Source organism: Chiroxiphia lanceolata, chromosome 27 (assembly GCF_009829145.1).
Source record: "Chiroxiphia lanceolata isolate bChiLan1 chromosome 27, bChiLan1.pri, whole genome shotgun sequence".
Taxonomy (NCBI): Eukaryota; Metazoa; Chordata; class Aves; order Passeriformes; family Pipridae; genus Chiroxiphia; species Chiroxiphia lanceolata.
In genome coordinates, this window is record NC_045663.1 from 5,291,731 (window position 1) to 5,307,722 (window position 15,992).

The window sequence follows — 15,992 nt, forward strand, 5'->3', positions numbered from 1 at the left end:
AGCGCTCGCGCGCTCCCGGAAGGGCTCGCGGCGGGAAACGCGCAGGCGCGCGGGGAGAGGGGGCGGGAGCGGGGGCCGCGCGAGCCGGGACGGACCCGGGTTTGTGAGGGCATCTGGGGGGAACTGAGGGGATCCAGGGGGTCCTGAGGAGGTCCGGGGGGTTTTGAGGGGATCCGGGTGGTCTTGAGGGGATCTGGGGAGAACTGAGGGGATCTGGGGGGAACTGAGGGGATCCGGGGGGTCGTGAGGGAGTCCGGGGGGTTTTGAGGGGATCCGGGTGGTCTTGAGGGGATCCGGGTGGTCTTGAGGGGATCCGGGGGGAACTGAGGGGATCTGGGGGATCGTGAAGGGATTTAGGGGGTTTATGAGGGGGTTTAGCGGGTCCTGGGGGGTCCTCCGGGGATCTGGGGGAAATGAGGGGATCTGGGGGGTCGTGAGGCTATCCGGGTGGTCTTGAGGGGATCTGGGGGGTTCTGAGGGAGTTCGGGGGGGTCTTGAGAGGTTCCAGGGGGGGCTGACGGGACTTGGGGGATCCTGAGGGGATTTAGGGGGTTTATGAGGGGATTTAGCGGGTCCTGAGGGGTCCTCAGGGGATCTTGAGGGAACTGAGGGGATTTTAGGGGTCCTCAGTGGATCTGTGGGGTCCTGAAGTGACTTGGGGGGTCCTGAGAGGGTTTAGGGGATCCTGAGGTGATCTGGGGGGGTCCTGAGGGGTTTGGGGGGGGTCTTGAGGGGATCCAGGGGGGTTCTGAGAAGACTTGGGGGATCCTGAGGGGATTTAGGGGGTCGTGAGGGGATTTAGTGGGTCCTGGGGGACATGGGGGGTTCCTGAGGGGATCTGAGGGGTTTGTGAGGGGATTTGGGGCATTCTGAGGCGACTTGGGGGGTTCTGAGGAGATTTGGGAGATCCTGAGGGGGGGAGAGGGATCATGAGGGGACCTGGGGGATCGTGAGGGGGTGAAGGGGGTCCTGAGTGTATATGAGGGGACGTAAGGGGATTTGGGCGTTCTGAGGGGATCCGGGGGGTCCTGAGAGGATTTATGGGGTTGTGAGGAGATCTGGAAGGTCCTGAGGGACTTGGGGGGTCCTCAGAGGGCTTAGGGGATCATGAGAGGATTTAGGCTGTCCAGGAGGGTCCTGAGAGGATTTGGGGGTTCCGAGGGGATCTGGAGGTTCCTGAGGGGGGATGACCCTTGGTGAGGTATTGGGGGTGTTTGGGGGACTTTGACCCTCACTAAAGGGGTGGGGGTGCTTGGGGTGTTTGGAGGGTTGAGGTTGCCCTTGGTGGGGGTATTTGGGGGGGCTGATCCTCGCTGGGGGCTTGGGGGATGTTTGGGGGGGGGGGGGCTGATCCTTGGTGAGGGGTGTTTGAGGGTGTTGTTCTTGCTTCGGGCCCGGAAGGGTTTGAGGGGGTTTGTTCTTCACTGGGGTGTGTGGTGTGCTGGGGGGGGTTGGAGTTGCCCTTGTTGGGAATGTTTGGGGGGGCTGGTCCTTGCTGAGGGGTTGAGGGGGGGATGTGGGGGAAGTGACCCTTGGTGAGGGGTTTGGGGGGTGTTTGAGGGGTGGGTTTGACCCTACTGGGGTGCTTGAGGGGGCTTGATCCTCGCTGAGGAGTTAGTGGGTATCTGGGGGGGGGCTTTGGCCCTTGCTGAGGCATTGGGGAGTATTTGAGGGTGCCTTTAACAGTTGCTGAGGTGTTGGGGGGCACGTTTATGGGGTTGACCCTTACTGGGGATGTTTGGGGGCCTTGATCCTCACTGAGGGCCTGGGAGTGTTTTGAGGGGAGGTTTCCACTGTTTCTAGGGGGCTGGGGGTGTTTTTGGCGCTTTGATGTTTGCTGGGGTGTGTCTGAGGGGTCGTTTGACCCTTGTTGAGGTGCTAGGGGTGCTTGATGGGGGGCTTTGACCATTGCTGAGGGGCAGGACGTGTGTGAGGGGAGACTGATCCTTCCTGAGGGGTGTCTGATGGGAGGGCTTTGACCCTTGCTGAGGGGCTGAGCATGTTCTGGGGGGCTTTGGCCTGCTGAGGGTGTTGGGGGTGTTCTAGCAGACCACTCTGTGGTGTGGGAGGTGTGTGGGGGGCTCTGGCCTTACTGAGGGGAGGGGGCACTCCAGGACCTCACCTGGGGGTTGGGGACACTGCACAGAATCCCTGACCCTGCTGGGGGACATGGGGGGCTCTGACCCTCTCAGGGGGATTTTGCTGTGTGGGGGTGGCTCTGGGGCTCTGGGGGGCTGGTGGAGGAGCCCCAAACCTTGGTAGAGAGGGGGGAGGTTCTGGGGCTGTTTATGCCATCGGGTGAGGGTGGGAGGCTCCTTTTTGGGGGTCTCTCAGCCCAGCTGGGGGCCCAGCTGGGCTTGGGGGATATGTCTGTGTGTGGAAGTGTCTGAGGAGATGGAAAGGGCTCTGGGGGTTGTTTTTCTGGATCATTTTACTTGTGTTTACTGAGTGGGTGGTGCCAGACATTCTCCATGTGGAATCTCATCCCATGGCATGTTCCCATGGCATCTATGAGATTCTCATCCCATGTCCTCACTGACAGGGCTGAACACTCTGTGACTTCAGGTCCAGTTACCATTCACGGTGCTTCTCCTTTTGTGCAGGCTCTCTCTTTCTCCAGAGGGGGCTGAAGCACAGAATTCCCCGCCATGGATTTCCAGCACCGCCCTGGAGGGAAGACGGGCAGCGGAGGCGTCGCCTCGGCCTCGGAGAGTAACCGGGACCGGCGGGAGCGGCTGCGGCAGCTGGCCCTGGAGACCATCGACATCAACAAGGTGGGGACACACCTACCACCAGCCCAGGGTGCTCCAAGCCCCGTCCAGCCTGGCCTTGGACACTCCCAGGGATGGAGCAGCCACAGCTGCTCTGGGCAACCTGTGCCAGGGCCTCACCGCCCTCACAGACAACAATTCCTGCCCAATATCCCATCTCACCCTGCCCTCTGGCACTGGGAAGCCATTCCCCCTTGTCCTGTCCCTCCATCCATTGTCCCCAGTCCCTCTCCAGCTCTCCTGGAGCCCCTTTAGGCCCTGCAAGGGGCTCCTAGGTCTCCCCAGAGCCTTCTCTTCTCTGAGTGGTGGATTGAGTTTAAATACTTGTGTCTCTGGGAATGTGGGGTTTGAATGAGGAACATTTGGGATGGGGCTGACAGGGAGGTGCCAGCACTTTGTATTCAAGTTATTTCCAGTCTCCTCAGGACCGGTTTGTATTTTGCCATTTCACGGTGCAGTTGGGAACTGTCACTGGTGCACAGAGCTGCTGTTGAGTCTCTGTTTCCATCATCCTAAAGCTCTGTTATGTTGTTGATTTAAATTCTGAACTCAGTTGTGGAATCATAGAACCATAAAATAACCAGAGTTGGAAGGGACCCACAGGGTCCATCCAGTCCCACCCCTGGCCCTGCCCAGGACACCCCAACAATCCCACCCTGTCCCTCAGAGCGTTGTCCAAACGCTCCTGGAGCTCTGGCAGCCTTGGGGCCGTGCCCGCTGCCCTGAGGAGCCTGGGCAGTGCCTGACTAGTTCTTTCCGTGCAGAACTCTGCAGTGTTTTGGTTATCCTGTTGCTTTGCCATGGATTTTCCTTGTAACTTGTCAATCATTCTCTTCCCAGGACCCCTATTTTATGAAAAATCACTTGGGCTCCTACGAGTGCAAGCTCTGCCTGACACTGCACAACAACGAGGTGAGGGAGCACCTGCCTGGCCTGATCCCAGCAGCAGGAATTTTGGGATAACAGTACCTGGATAACCAGGTGCCAGAACCTGGGCTGTGACTGCTGAGAGATGAGGGGTGGGCAGGGCCTTGTGTGTTAAACCTGACAGCTGAGCAGTTGAGAGCAGTGTGTTCTCAGTGAGAATCCTTGTGCTGAGGGTGCAAACACCCTTGTCAGTGTGAGACACAGCCTCTCTGAGACAAGAATCTTTCAGTCCTGCCTTCATTTAACTTTCTTCTACCTTGGTTTTTATTTCAGGGGAGTTACTTAGCACATACACAGGGGAAGAAGCATCAGACCAATTTGTAAGTCATTCTCTACCATAACTTTATTAATTACTGAAGCACTTTAAAATGATGATTGTGTTCATCTATGAACTTTTAACCCCATTAAAATGATGATTGTGTTCATCTGTCAACCCTTAACTGTGTTACACAACAGCACACAGGTCCTGAATGTTCTCTGATTCCTGCTGAGCAGCCTGGCACCAGCCAGGAGGTTCAGCCTGGATCTGCTCCAAAAATGAGGCTGAAAATCTCAATTTCAAGCTCAAAAGTTCAAACCCAGTTGTGGGATTTCTGAAGGAAAAGGGAGAAAGAGTTTTAAAAGCAAATGTTCTGAGTCTAGTAAAAAGAACTCTGCCTGCCAGAGCTCAGGGGCATTTGGACAATGCTCTGAGGGACAGAGTGGGATTGTTGGGGTGTCTGTGCAGGGCCAGGGGTTGGACTGGATGATCCTTGTGGGTCCCTTCCAACTCGGGATATTCCAGGATTCTGTGATCTGGATTTGTCAATACAGGTTGGGAGAAGTTTATAAGTTTTATTTTAAGGAATCCAGTTTACTTTCCTTTAGCTGTGGGGTTTGTTCTTTTTAATGTCAAGAATTAAGTCTTCTCAAATGCATTTGTGGAGTCAGGCACCAAGATCATCTTGGGGTGGGTAATGGAGTGACAGCCTTTGGGGAGGGGAAGGATGGATACACTGGGGAAGGGAAGTAGGTTTTCCAGGCATGATTCCTTTGGAAGCAAGTGCAGGTAATAACCCTTACATTTTGAAATTCCTCCCCAGGGCCCGGCGAGCTGCCAAGGAAGCCAAGGAAGCCCCTGCCCAACCTGCCCCAGAGAAGGTCAAAGTGGAAGTGAAGAAATTTGTGAAAATTGGGCGCCCAGGTTACAAAGGTGGGGCGGGGGGTGCCCGGGAGGTGCCCGTGGGCAGCACCTGCAGTGCTGGGATGTGAATTGTTAATCAGCCTTTTTAGCATCTCTGCCCATGAATGAGAGCTGGGCTCTCTCCTGGTGTCCTTTATCGTTTGAATTGCCTGTATCCAACCTAAACTTCTCCTGGCACAACTTGGGGCCATTCCCTCTCCTCCTGTCCCTTGTTCCCTGGCAGCAGAACCCGACCCCCTCCAGCTCCCCCCTCCTGTCAGGGACTTGCAGAGCCAGAAGGTCCCCCCGAGCCTCCTTTTCTCCAGGCTGAGCCCCCCCAGCTCCCTCAGCTGCTCCTGCTGCTCAAGCCCCTTCCCCAGCTCCATTCCCTTCCCTGGACACGCTCCAGCCCCTTACTATCCTTCTTGTCAGGAGGCCCCCAAAGCTGGACACAGTAGCATCACAGGATCCCAGAACGGTTTGGTTTGGAAGGGACCTTAATGCCCATCCCATTCCAACCCCCTGCCATGGGCAGGGACACCTTCTGCTAGCCCAGGGTGCTCCAAGCCCCGTCCAACCTGGCCTTGGACACTCCCAGGGATGGAGCAGCCACAGCTGCTCTGGGCAACCTGTGCCAGGGCCTCACCACCCTCACAGCTGTAGCTTTGGATAAAGAAAATGTGACATTTTGTTTGATAAATGAGAGAGAAATCTTGTAATATTTTGTTGTTGGAAGCTTTATGTGTTTCCTGGGGCAGAATAATGCTGCTCCAACCCTGCTGTGGAATGTTCTCAGCTTTCCTATTTTCCTTACAGTGACCAAACAGAGAGACCCCGAAACAGGCCAGCAGAGCCTTCTCTTCCAGGTAAGGGCAGGGTGGAAATTCTCAGTGTCAGGGTTATCCAAGTAAAACTGCTGCTGAGTGAGCAGATCCTTGCTGGATCCATGAAATAAATAATAATAATAAAAGTCCTTACCTTCCTAGTTTTTACAGCTGACTGCATTGAGCAAATCCCTGGGCACAGCTGTCAAACTGGGTAGTGGAAGGGGCAGGAGTTGGAATGAGATGATCACAGAATCAGGGAATGGTTTGGGTTGGAAGGGGCTTTAAAGTTCCAACCTCTGTCATGGGCAGAGCCACCTTCCACTAGGTCAGGTTACTCCTGGGTCCAACCTGGCCTTGGACACTTCCAGGGATGGGGTGGCAATCAGTTCCCACTGAATGGCACTTACCAACCCAAACCATTCCATGATTCTCTGATCATCTCGTCCCACCCCTGCCATGGGCAGGGACACCTTTCACTATCCCAGGCTGCTCCGAGCTCTGTCCAACCTCGCCTTGGACACTTCCAGGGATGGGGCAGCCACAGTTTCTCTGGATGACCTGTGCCAGGGCCTCACAGGGAACAATTTCCTCTTCATTTCCCCTCTTTCCATTTGAGTTCTTTACAGTCCCTCCCAACCCGAACTGTGCCGGGATCCCTGCGGTGTTTCTTGGGAACTGCTCTTCACATGCCCACCCCGAGGGCTGTGTTTGGTGCTGGGGGGTGCCAGGGGGATGTTTCTCACAGTACCCTGTCCCCCCAGATCGACTACCCCGAGATTGCCGAGAGCATCATGCCCCGGCACCGGTTCATGTCGGCCTACGAGCAGCGCATCGAGCCCCCCGACCGGCGCTGGCAGTACCTGCTCATGGCAGCCGAGCCCTACGAGACCATCGCCTTCAAGGTAACCCTGGCACACTCCCTCTTTGCCCACATATTTCCGAGCGAATTTGCAGATGACACCAAGTTGGAGGGGAGTATTGATCTGCTGGAGGGCAGGAGGGCTCTGCAGAGGGACCTGGACAGGCTGGAGAGATGGGAAGGATCCAACAGGATGAGGTTCAAGAAGGCCAAGTCCCAGGTCCTGCACTTTGGCCACAACCCCCTGCAGCCCCACGGGCTGGGGACAGAGTGGCTGGAGACAAAGGGACATGGTGGTGCTGGTGACAGGAGCTGGACATGAGCCAGGTGGCCAAGAAGGCCAATGGCATCCTGACCTGGATCAGGAATAGTGTGGGCAGCAGGAGCAGGGAAGTGATTCTGCCCCTGGACTCGGCCCTGATGAGGAGCACTCCAATGCTGTGTCCAGCTCTGGGCCCTTCAGTTTGGGAAGGACATGGAGGGGCTGGAGCAGTTCCAGAGAAGGGCAATGAGGCTGGGGAAGGATCTGGAGCACAAGTGCTGTGAGGAGAGGCTGAGGGAGCTGGGGGGGCTCAGCCTGGAGAAGAGGAGGCTCAGGGAGGACCTTCTCACTCTCTGCAACTCCCTGACAGGAGGGGGGAGCTGGGGGGGGTTGGTCTCCTCTCCCAGGAACCAGCAGTAGGACAAGAGGGCATGGTTTTAAGCTGTGCCAGGGGAGGTTTAAGTTGGACATCAGGAAGAAATTCTTCTCAGAGAGAGTGATCAGCCACTGGAAGGGGCTGCCCCGGGAGGGGGTGGAGTCACCATCCCTGGAGGTGTTTAAGGACAGACTGGATGTGGCATCAGTGCCATGGTCTGGATGACGAGGTGGTGTTGGGTCACGGGTTGGACTCCATGATCTCAGAGGTCTTTTCCAACCTGGTTGATCCTGTGATTCTGTGGTTAATTCCCAGTGAACGCCCCGATTTCCGTTCCAACCTCCATGGGTTAATGGAGCAGGAAGGGGGTCAGGAATGGCTGGAAGTCATTAAGCCCTAGTGAGAGTTACTGGAGGACTCTGGCCTGAAAACCAGACTGTGCTGAGCTCTAGGGAGCTGTGAATTCCCAGTGTCTGGCACAGGCAGGAGCCTCCTCAGCCCCTGTGCAGATGTTAAGGGAGGGTTTTTTGTTTTCAGTTGTCCTTGACCGATAGGGGAGTAACTTAATTCTTTCCTGCCCCCACCTCTATCTAACGACAGAGCAGCTCACCAAGGCCTGGAATAACTGTGCTTATCTCCCAGGCTCTGGGGCTAAAAAGGGCCTTTGAGCTAATCTGGGGCTGCTAAGAATAGCTCTGTGTTCTCTTTTGGTGCAGGTGCCAAGCAGGGAGATCGACAAAGCAGAAGGGAAGTTTTGGACCCACTGGAACAGGGAAACCAAACAGGTAACTGGGACTGTCTGTGGTGAGGGCTAGGGAGGGCAGAGAGCAGGGCAGTGACATCAGTGCTGTCCCTGCTGGTCTTATGGTGAGATCTTCATTCCCTCAGTGCAGCTGTGCACTGAGAGCTCCTGACAGAGAGGTCTGCCCGTGTGTGATCTGGGTGAGGATTTGCCCAGGGAAGTTGTTGTTGTCAGCAGCAGCAGCAGGATGGGGCAGGAATGTCTGGAGAAAAGGAGGCTCAGGGGGGACCTTCTGGCTCTGCAACTCCCTGACAGGAGGGGGGAGCTGGGGGGGGGTCGGGCTCTGCTGCCAGGGAACAAGGGACAGGAGGAGAGGGAACAGCCCCAAGTTGTACCAGGGGAGGCTTAAACTGGATATTGGGAAAAATTTCTTCATGGAAAGGGTTGTCAGGCACTGGAAGGGGCTGCCCAGGGCAGTGGTGGAATCACCATCCCTGGGAGTGTTCAAACAACACGTGGATGTGGCCCCTGGGGATATGGCTCTCGGGGACGGGGTGGGTTGTTGGGGTGTGTGTGCAGGGCCAGAGGTTGGACTGGATGGTCCCTGTGGATCCCTTCCAGTTCTGGACATTCCAGGATTCTACAGTTCCACGACTAATTGTTCCCTTCTCTTTGCTTCCCTCCCCTCCCCAGTTCTTCCTCCAGTTCCACTTCAAGATGGAGAAGCCCCCGGCTCCTCCCAACCTGCCCCCGGGCCCCCCGACGGTGAAGCGGCCGCCGCCCCCTCCCCTGATGAACGGGCTGCCCCCCCGGCCCCCCCTGCCCGACTCCATGCCCCCCCCTCCCCCTGGGGGCATGACCCTGCCCCCCATGCCCCCCTCGGGGCCGGTGCCACCCCCCCCAGTGCCACCCCAGCTACCCCCAGCCCCCGGGGTGCCCCCCCCTGCCCCTCTGCCCCCCATGATGCGGCCGCCGCTCCCCACGGAGGGGCCGGGCACCATCCCCCCCCCACCCCCCTCCAACTGAGGCCCCTCCTGGACTTGGTCCCGCTGGATTTGTCCCTTTCTATCCTCAGATCACACCCCGTTCAGGGAACAGCTCTGTTTTGTATGAATCTGAATCCTGTAGGTTCATTAAAAGGTTTTCCATTTTCCTTCCTCTCTTTTTCCTGTGGCTTGGGTAAAAACGCTGCCGTGGGTTCACGTTCTTTAACCCTTAGAGACAGAAAACATTCCCAGTCTGCTGATATTTTGGAAATCCTCCAAAGAGGAGGCAAAAGAGAGGGAATCTCAAGGCACCCCCTTTCCTGACTGGACATCTCCATCAACCTCAGCAGTGTTGGCCTGAGGTATCACCCTGACGAGTGTCCCATTAATTACCCCCATTAATCAGTTTTTATTCAACCAAAGCCCTTCATGGAGTTCAGTCCCTGAGAGGGGCCATGGAAAGGCTTCTGTTACTGATATTAAGTCTTTAGAGACACCTTCCACTAGCCCAGGTTGCTCCAAGCCCCATCCAACCTGGCCTTGGACACTTCCAGGGATCCAGGGGCAGCCACAGCTGCTCTGGGCAACCTGTGCCAGGGCTTCCCCACCCTCTCAGCCAACAATTCCTTCCCAGCATCCCATCTAACCTGCCCTCTGCGGTGAGAAACCATTGCCCTTGTCCTGTCCCTCCATCCCTTGTCCCAAGTCCTTCTCCAGCTCTCCTGGAGCCCCTTTAGGCACTGGAATTCCAGCTGTTCCAGTGAGGATTGGCATCTCGTGGAGGGAAAATAATTTCCCTCTGAGGGAAATATGAAGAGTTCCAAGTCCCCAGGCTGCTGCTGCCCCTCATAATCCTCCTTCTCAGGACGAAGCTCCTTCCAGGGTGGCCTCTCCGAGCTGTGGGGTGTGAGGTACCAGCCGAGGGGGAGGTTTTCCAGCCAGGACAGGGAATGCTTTCCATACATACATTTACTTAGTTTCTGTCCATTATCTGTCTGTCCCCCTCCTCCCAGTCTGGCTCGTCCCTCTCTCTGAGTGTTGATGGGATGGGATGTGCCAGTCCCCGTGAGGATCCAAGCCCAGACATCCACCCTCCTTTAGAAAACATCCCAAGTCAAGGCCGTGCGTCCCCACGAGCGGGGGAACAGCTTTTAATTTTTTTCCCGTTTCCAAAACGAGCTGCAAACCCAAAAATAGAACAAAGAAAGGTCCTTTGCAGCCTCCCCTCGGGCAGGACAGGCCCCGGGGCTCCCCCCCGGAGGTGTGTTGGGCCACTCAAGGCCACCCGTGGTTAAAAGGGAGAGTCCTCCCTCCCTGGGAGAGTTTGAGATGCAGAGCTGGGAACAGCTGAGGTGGGACCATGAGAGCTGCTCTCGGGGTGTTCCTGCTGTGCCTGGTGCTGCTCCCTCCCGTTGCAGCGCTGCCCAGGAAGGGGGAGAGGAATTCCCTGAGCCCGGAGGAGATGGAAGCAGAGGGGAGAAATAGGGAAAATGCGAGTTTGCAGGAACCAGCCAGACCCAGCTGGGCGGGGAGACCCAGGAGGGCCACTCGCCTCTTGCCCGAGCCAGGAGCCAAATGCCCGCAGGGAATGGCCGAGGAGGGCCGGCCCCGCTCCAGCGCGCACCCCTGGCCGCTGGGCGGGCTGGAGGGGCCGGTGTGCAGGGTGAGGATGGAGCGGGACGGGGTCGCCCCGGGCCACCTGGACGTGGTGGGGGTCCTCACCCACTACGAGAGCGGCTTCATCAAAGCGCTGCGGCGGCGCCGCGCCTGGGGCGGGAACGTCCTGCGGAGCTTCGGGCTGTGCCCGGCCCCGGAGGCGGTGGCGGCTCCACATCCCCTGCAGCGCATCCACGGGCACGTGGTGGAGCCGGGCCCGGAGCGATTCCTCGTCCTGCACCTGGAGGAAGGTTGGTGGGACATCCCTGCGCCGGGGAGGAGCAGAGCGGGGAGGATGCAGGGCTTGAGATGGTGGGTGATGCTGTTGGCTGGCCCTAAGTCAGATTTAAACACAGAATTAAACCTGAGGAGTTGGATTCCCTTTAAAATAAGGGAAAGACATTGTAAGTGCTAAAGCTTCTTAAAAACTGCTGTAAAATTGGCACTTCGCTGTGTCTTTCTGGGTACATTTTTCAGGAGGTTTAGCAGGGATGATGGATTGAGCAACAGGGCACCTGCCCCTGCCTGTGACCAACACCCGGGTGTCACATTCTTGGTGGGCTCTGCTCTGCTCTCATGAGTACGGGTGTTTCTCTGCCTCGATGATGTGGGTTTGGGCACTGTCCCAACTCTAAGAGAGGGGAGGGAGGGTCGGACCTGGCTGGTCCCGCTGTGCCCTGAGCCCCCTCCCACGCTGGGGGCTGTGGAGCTGCTCCTGCAGCTTCAGCCTTAAGGAAAAACCAGGAACACCTTCCCCTGTCCCATCCTGGGGATGAGCCCGGCGCTGGAGGGGGAGCACAACCCGCTGTTTTACCCGTAGCAGGAGAGTCAGGGGTGTTTCCCTCTTCCTAAAATCCCTTCCTCCCCTCCCGCGGTTTGGATTTGCAGCTGAACTCGCCAGTGCCGGGCAGTGGGGAAGTGGCCACAATGTCCCTGAGCCACTGGAGAGGAGATTTCCATGGGGATCTGGGGGTGGCAGCCCCTTCTCTCCGGGTGCAGGATCTGCCTCCTGCCACCTCCCTGGGGCCGGGGACTGGGATTTGCCGTGTTTTTCCACCCTGTCCCTCCTGTCCCAGCTCCTCTGGTCCCTGCATGGGAACGGGGCTCAGCCCTGAAGCCCCTTCCTCACCCCCCGGGGGCCCCGCAGTGCCAGAGGGGGATTCACCCCGTGTCTCCCCCGTTCCAGTGCAGTGGGAAGCGCAGGCGAAGCTGCAGTTCCAGCTGGTTTTCCAGGCGGAGCTGGGCCGGGCGCTGGGGGAGCTGCAGGCGGCCGCGATGCTCTTTTACCTGGGCCGGCCCGAGGGCTCCGGGCGCCCGCAGGAGCTGCTGGTCACGGGCCCGGGACTGGCGAGGGACCAGGTGGGTCGGAGGGCCGGGCCGGGGTGGGATTGGGGCGGGAGTGTCCCGGCCCTGGTGCCCAGCACCTTTGCTATCCCCTCCCAGCCCCTTTGCCACCCCCTGCAGCTCCTTTGCTCCTCACAGCCCCTTTTCTACCCCTCCCAGTCCTGTTGCCATCTCTTCCCAGTCCATTCACTATCTTCTCCCAGTCCCTTTGCCAGCCTTTCCCAATCCATTCACAATCCCCTCACAGCCCCTTTGCCACTCCCTGCAGCGACTTTGCTCCTCACAGTTCTTTTGCCACCCCCTCCCAGTCCCTTCACCATCTCCTCCCAGTTCCTTCATGATCCCCTCCCAGTCCATTCGCCGTCCCTTCCCAGTCTCTTTGGCCCCCCCTGCAACTCTTTTGCTCCTCACAGTCCCTTTTCCACCCCTCCCAGTCCTGTTGCCACCCCCTCCCAGTCCATTCACCATCCTTTCCCACACTCTTTGCCCCTCCTCCAGCCCCTTTGGCATCATCTCACAGTCCCTTTGCCAACCCTTCCCATCCCTTTGCCATCCCATCCCGGCATTCCCACCCCGTCTCTCGCTCCCGCCGGCCGGGCCGTGCCTGCAGATGGAGCTCTTATCCCGTTCCCAGCTCCCGCAGGGCCGGAGGGGCTGCCCGGGGTGTCCAGCCCGGTCTGGGGGTCCCGGTCCCCGCCTGCCCCGGGCTCTCTGCCCACCCGGGGGTCCCGTGGGCTCCCGAAGCAGCTCTGGGCGTGGGGACGAAGCCCCTGTCCCATGTCGCTGCTCCCGGGGCCACCGCGGGCTGGGTGACCCTGAGCCCGCAGGGACCACACGTGGGTGTTGTGCCCGTGATGTCTCACCCACGTCCCCGGCTTTGCCGTGTCTCCCGCCCCCGCGCAGAGGCTCTGCCTGTCCAGGGACACCCAGTACCTGGTCCTGGGAGCCGCCGCCGGCTCCGTCACCCGCGGCCCGGAGCAGCTCCGCTTCTCGGCATCGCTGACGATCCGCGGCGCCGAGGGAGGTACGGACGGTGACCCGCCCGAGCGTCCCCACTCGGGCGTTTGGGATCCTCTCCACCCTCGAGGGGCGGTGGGGACGCGCAGCAGACCCCAGATCATCGTCCTCACCGCTCCTCGTCCCCCAGGTGCCCCCCTGCCCCCCTCGGAGGTGCAGCAGCTCCTGTTCGGCTCTGATGACAAGTGTTTCACCCGCATGACCCCGGTGCTGCTGCTGCTGGCCAAGGCACGGCCGGGGGAGGAGGAGGAGGAGGAGGAGGAGGAGGAGGAGGCTTTGGCCCCTTCCTCCTACCTCTCTGCTGACGGGGTGGTGGACACGGCTCCGTACCCACAGCTCAGGTCCGTGGCCTTAGGAATGGGAAAACACAGGGACTGGGAGACAGGGGATGCAGGACCACGGCAGGAGGATGTGGAGCACGACCTGGTGGGACCTCCAGGGCACACGAGGACCCCGTGACCCTCCCTGTGTTCTCCTTGCAGCCCACCCCAGGCCGGGACCGAGGAGCTGCCAACCCCCACGGCCCCGAGCCAGGCCAACACTTCATCCCCAGCTCCCGGGAGCAGCAGCCAATTCCTGGGAATGCTGACCCGCTTCATCCGGCAGGTCCTGAGCTCCTCCAGTGAGCTGCCCCCCCAGCCCAGCGCCCACCACTGGCTGGACTTCCAGGCGATGGAGACCCTCCCTCACCAGCTGCTCAACCTGTCGGGGGAGGCGGCGCTGGAGCGGCTGGTGCAGTCGGAGGAGCCCTCGGTGCTGCTGTTCCCGCAGGACAGCGGGGCCGTGCTGGAGCAGCTCCTGGGGCACTGGCAGCCCGAGGGCACCGTGCTGGAGCTGCTCACGGGCAAACTGCGGGGGGTCATCCAGGAGCTGGGGGACATCCCGGCTTTCCAGGCCAACACGGCGCTTTTCCAGCACCTCCTGAGCTTCTGCTACTTCCCGCGGGGCGGGGAGGAGGGCGAGGCCCCGGAGCGGGTGCCGGGCTCCAGGAAGCTGCACACGCTGCTGCTGCTGAAGGCGCTGCAGTCGGTGCGGGCGCGCTGGCAGGAGCGCAGGAAGGTGCAGCGGCAGCACCGCAGCGCTCGGCCCCCGGCCCACTGCCGCCTCCAGGAGCTCACCATCGACCTGCACGACCGCAAGTTCATCGTCATGCCCACCGTGTACGCGGCCAACAACTGCGAGGGGCCCTGCAGGCTGCCCCTGTCCACCCGCGTGCCCAGCTACTACTCGCACACGGTGCTGCTGCTGGGGATGCAGGAGCGGGGGGCGCCGCTGCAGCGCCCGCCCTGCTGCGTCCCGGTGCGCTACTCCGACCAGCTCATCATCAGCCTCTCGCCGGAGGGGCTGGAGGTCCGCAAGTTCCCCAACATGGTAGCAGAGGAGTGTGGGTGTCGGTGAGGCTCCTCCCGGCCCGCCCCCGCAGCTGGAGCTGGTGCTTCCCGTGGAGACGGGAGCTCCCGTGTGTCCTTTCCCCACGGTTTGGCTCGTTAGTGTCTCTCAGGTTTCTCTGGTGTCTCCTTTGCTCCTCACAGTCGCTTTTCCACCGCTCCCAGCCCCTTTGCTATCCCCTCCCAGCCCACTCACCATCTCCTCCCAGCCCCTTCCTGATCCCCTCCCAGCCCTTTGCCACCCCCCGCAGCTCCTTTGCTCCTCACAGTCCCTCTGCAGCTGGAGCTGCCTGTCCCTGGGGGCTGCTCCCCAGCCTGGTGTGTCCCCACTGCCGATTTTGGGGATGCCTGTAGGGCTGAGCTGCTACGGGCTCTGACCCCGTGGGGGGGCTTTGGGCTGTGGGACCGTGAGGAGGGCAAAGCTTGGCAGATCCAGCCAAGACTGCACTTATTTATCGCTGCCTTTCTGCTCCTATAGTGGCTGGGAAGGGCAGGTGTTGCTTCCTCCAAGCCTTGCAGCATCCTCTGGCCATTTCCCAGCCCATCCTTAGCCCCCCCTGGCCACAGGACTCCACCTGTGCCAGCAGAGCAAGAGGCCAAACCCCCTTGCAGGGACCGTCCCTGTGGGACTGGGGCTGTGGAGACCCACTGACCGTGGCCTGGGGCTCCTGGCCAGGTCACATTCATGTCACCTTGCCCTGACCCCGATCCCAGAGGGAGGGAGTGATCCTGTTACACCTCCTGGGCTCTCACACCATTAATGGGAGCGGGAGCAAATGGCTGCCAGAGCACCTGCTCTGTGTCCCCGCCGGCATCAGTGCCCGGATCATCTTTCCAGCTGAGCCCAGCCCTCAGACAGGGAGCCAAACCCTTGGGAAGCAGCTCCTGAGCTTGTCCTGGCTGCACCTCCCGGTGCTGGGAGCAGCTCTTGGGCTTTGCAGTGTCCCCATAGGGCTGAGCTGGCATCCACTGGCCGTGTCCTGCAGCCCCACAGGGACCCGGGGTACCCCTGAGCCCCTCAGCTCTGGGGGGCACAGAAAATACACACACACAGCCAGAGACAAGGGCTTTTCTTGCTTTTTTTCCCTTTTCCCCCCCCCCCTTTCTTTTTAAACATCCAGTTGAACACCTTATTAAAAATGAAAATAGTTTATTTTAACCTCTATTGACTCAGCAAATACCGAAACCTGCCATGGGTTGGGGCTGTGAACGTCTCCTGCAGTGGCTCCAGTGCTGTGTGAGGTTTGCACTTGTGTTTCCTTCCTGAAAGGTGAAGGCAAAGCCTGAAGGGATCCCCAGTGAGGGGCTCCAACCTGGTTCTGTTTCCTGCAAGTTCTGTGCCACCCTCAGCGATGGCACCGAGTGAGGCTGGGGTGGTCTGTCCCCGATGTCCCTCTGGTTCTGTAACCCAGGATATTCTTCTCTCTTGATTTGCTTTAAATAAAACCAGTAATTGAAGAGCTGCACAGTCTGGAGACCAACTCTGTTCCCTGGGGTCAGTGGGACCCCACTGTGCTGCCCTGGGTGGAAATGACCCCGTGGGTGGGAAGGACCTGCAGGGGGTTTGGGTGGGGATGGGGCAGTGACACAAAGCCCGAAGAGAAGCTCCTTGCCCGGGTCCTTTCAGGTCGCCTTTGGCCATTTGATCCGGGGGGGCCCAAAGTCCCCAGAGAGG

At 59.4% G+C, this 15,992-nt stretch overlaps 2 protein-coding genes across 4 annotated transcripts; both read left to right on the forward strand.

Annotated features, from left to right (window-relative positions):
- Positions 1-36: 36 nt before the first annotated feature.
- SF3A2 (splicing factor 3a subunit 2) lies at positions 37-9,079 on the forward strand. 3 transcript variants are annotated; one of them, XM_032712178.1, is made up of 9 exons: positions 37-99; positions 2,604-2,774; positions 3,612-3,683; positions 3,972-4,018; positions 4,781-4,890; positions 5,677-5,726; positions 6,449-6,589; positions 7,901-7,969; positions 8,620-9,079. In XM_032712178.1, the coding sequence occupies exons 2-9, from the start codon at positions 2,649-2,651 to the stop codon at positions 8,950-8,952; spliced, it is 948 nt and encodes a 315-aa protein (XP_032568069.1). In that variant the 5' UTR covers positions 37-99; positions 2,604-2,648; the 3' UTR covers positions 8,953-9,079. The 3 variants fall into 3 exon arrangements, with proteins under 3 accessions (XP_032568069.1, XP_032568070.1, XP_032568071.1); XM_032712179.1 differs by lacking the exon at positions 37-99 and adding an exon at positions 1,172-1,201; XM_032712180.1 differs by lacking the exon at positions 37-99 and adding an exon at positions 1,395-1,429.
- A 1,046-nt stretch (positions 9,080-10,125) lies between these two features.
- Positions 10,126-15,781, forward strand: AMH (anti-Mullerian hormone). The gene is made up of 5 exons (XM_032712176.1): positions 10,126-10,819; positions 11,755-11,927; positions 12,816-12,936; positions 13,060-13,270; positions 13,412-15,781. The coding sequence occupies exons 1-5, from the start codon at positions 10,273-10,275 to the stop codon at positions 14,325-14,327; spliced, it is 1,968 nt and encodes a 655-aa protein (XP_032568067.1). The 5' UTR covers positions 10,126-10,272; the 3' UTR covers positions 14,328-15,781.
- The last annotated feature ends 211 nt before the right edge of the window (positions 15,782-15,992 follow it).

Excerpts from the sequence above, each read along its gene's own strand:
- AMH (XM_032712176.1), top strand. The coding sequence starts at position 10,273 with ATGAGAGCTGCTCTCGGGGTGTTCCTGCTGTGCCTGGTGCTGCTCCCT. Across the intron at positions 12,937-13,059 it reads GATCCGCGGCGCCGAGGGAG|GTGCCCCCCTGCCCCCCTCG; the intron begins GTACGGACGGTG and ends CTCGTCCCCCAG. Across the intron at positions 13,271-13,411 it reads GCTCCGTACCCACAGCTCAG|CCCACCCCAGGCCGGGACCG; the intron begins GTCCGTGGCCTT and ends TTCTCCTTGCAG.
- SF3A2 (XM_032712178.1), top strand. The coding sequence starts at position 2,649 with ATGGATTTCCAGCACCGCCCTGGAGGGAAGACGGGCAGCGGAGGCGTC. Across the intron at positions 5,727-6,448 it reads AGCAGAGCCTTCTCTTCCAG|ATCGACTACCCCGAGATTGC; the intron begins GTAAGGGCAGGG and ends CTGTCCCCCCAG. Across the intron at positions 6,590-7,900 it reads ACGAGACCATCGCCTTCAAG|GTGCCAAGCAGGGAGATCGA; the intron begins GTAACCCTGGCA and ends CTTTTGGTGCAG.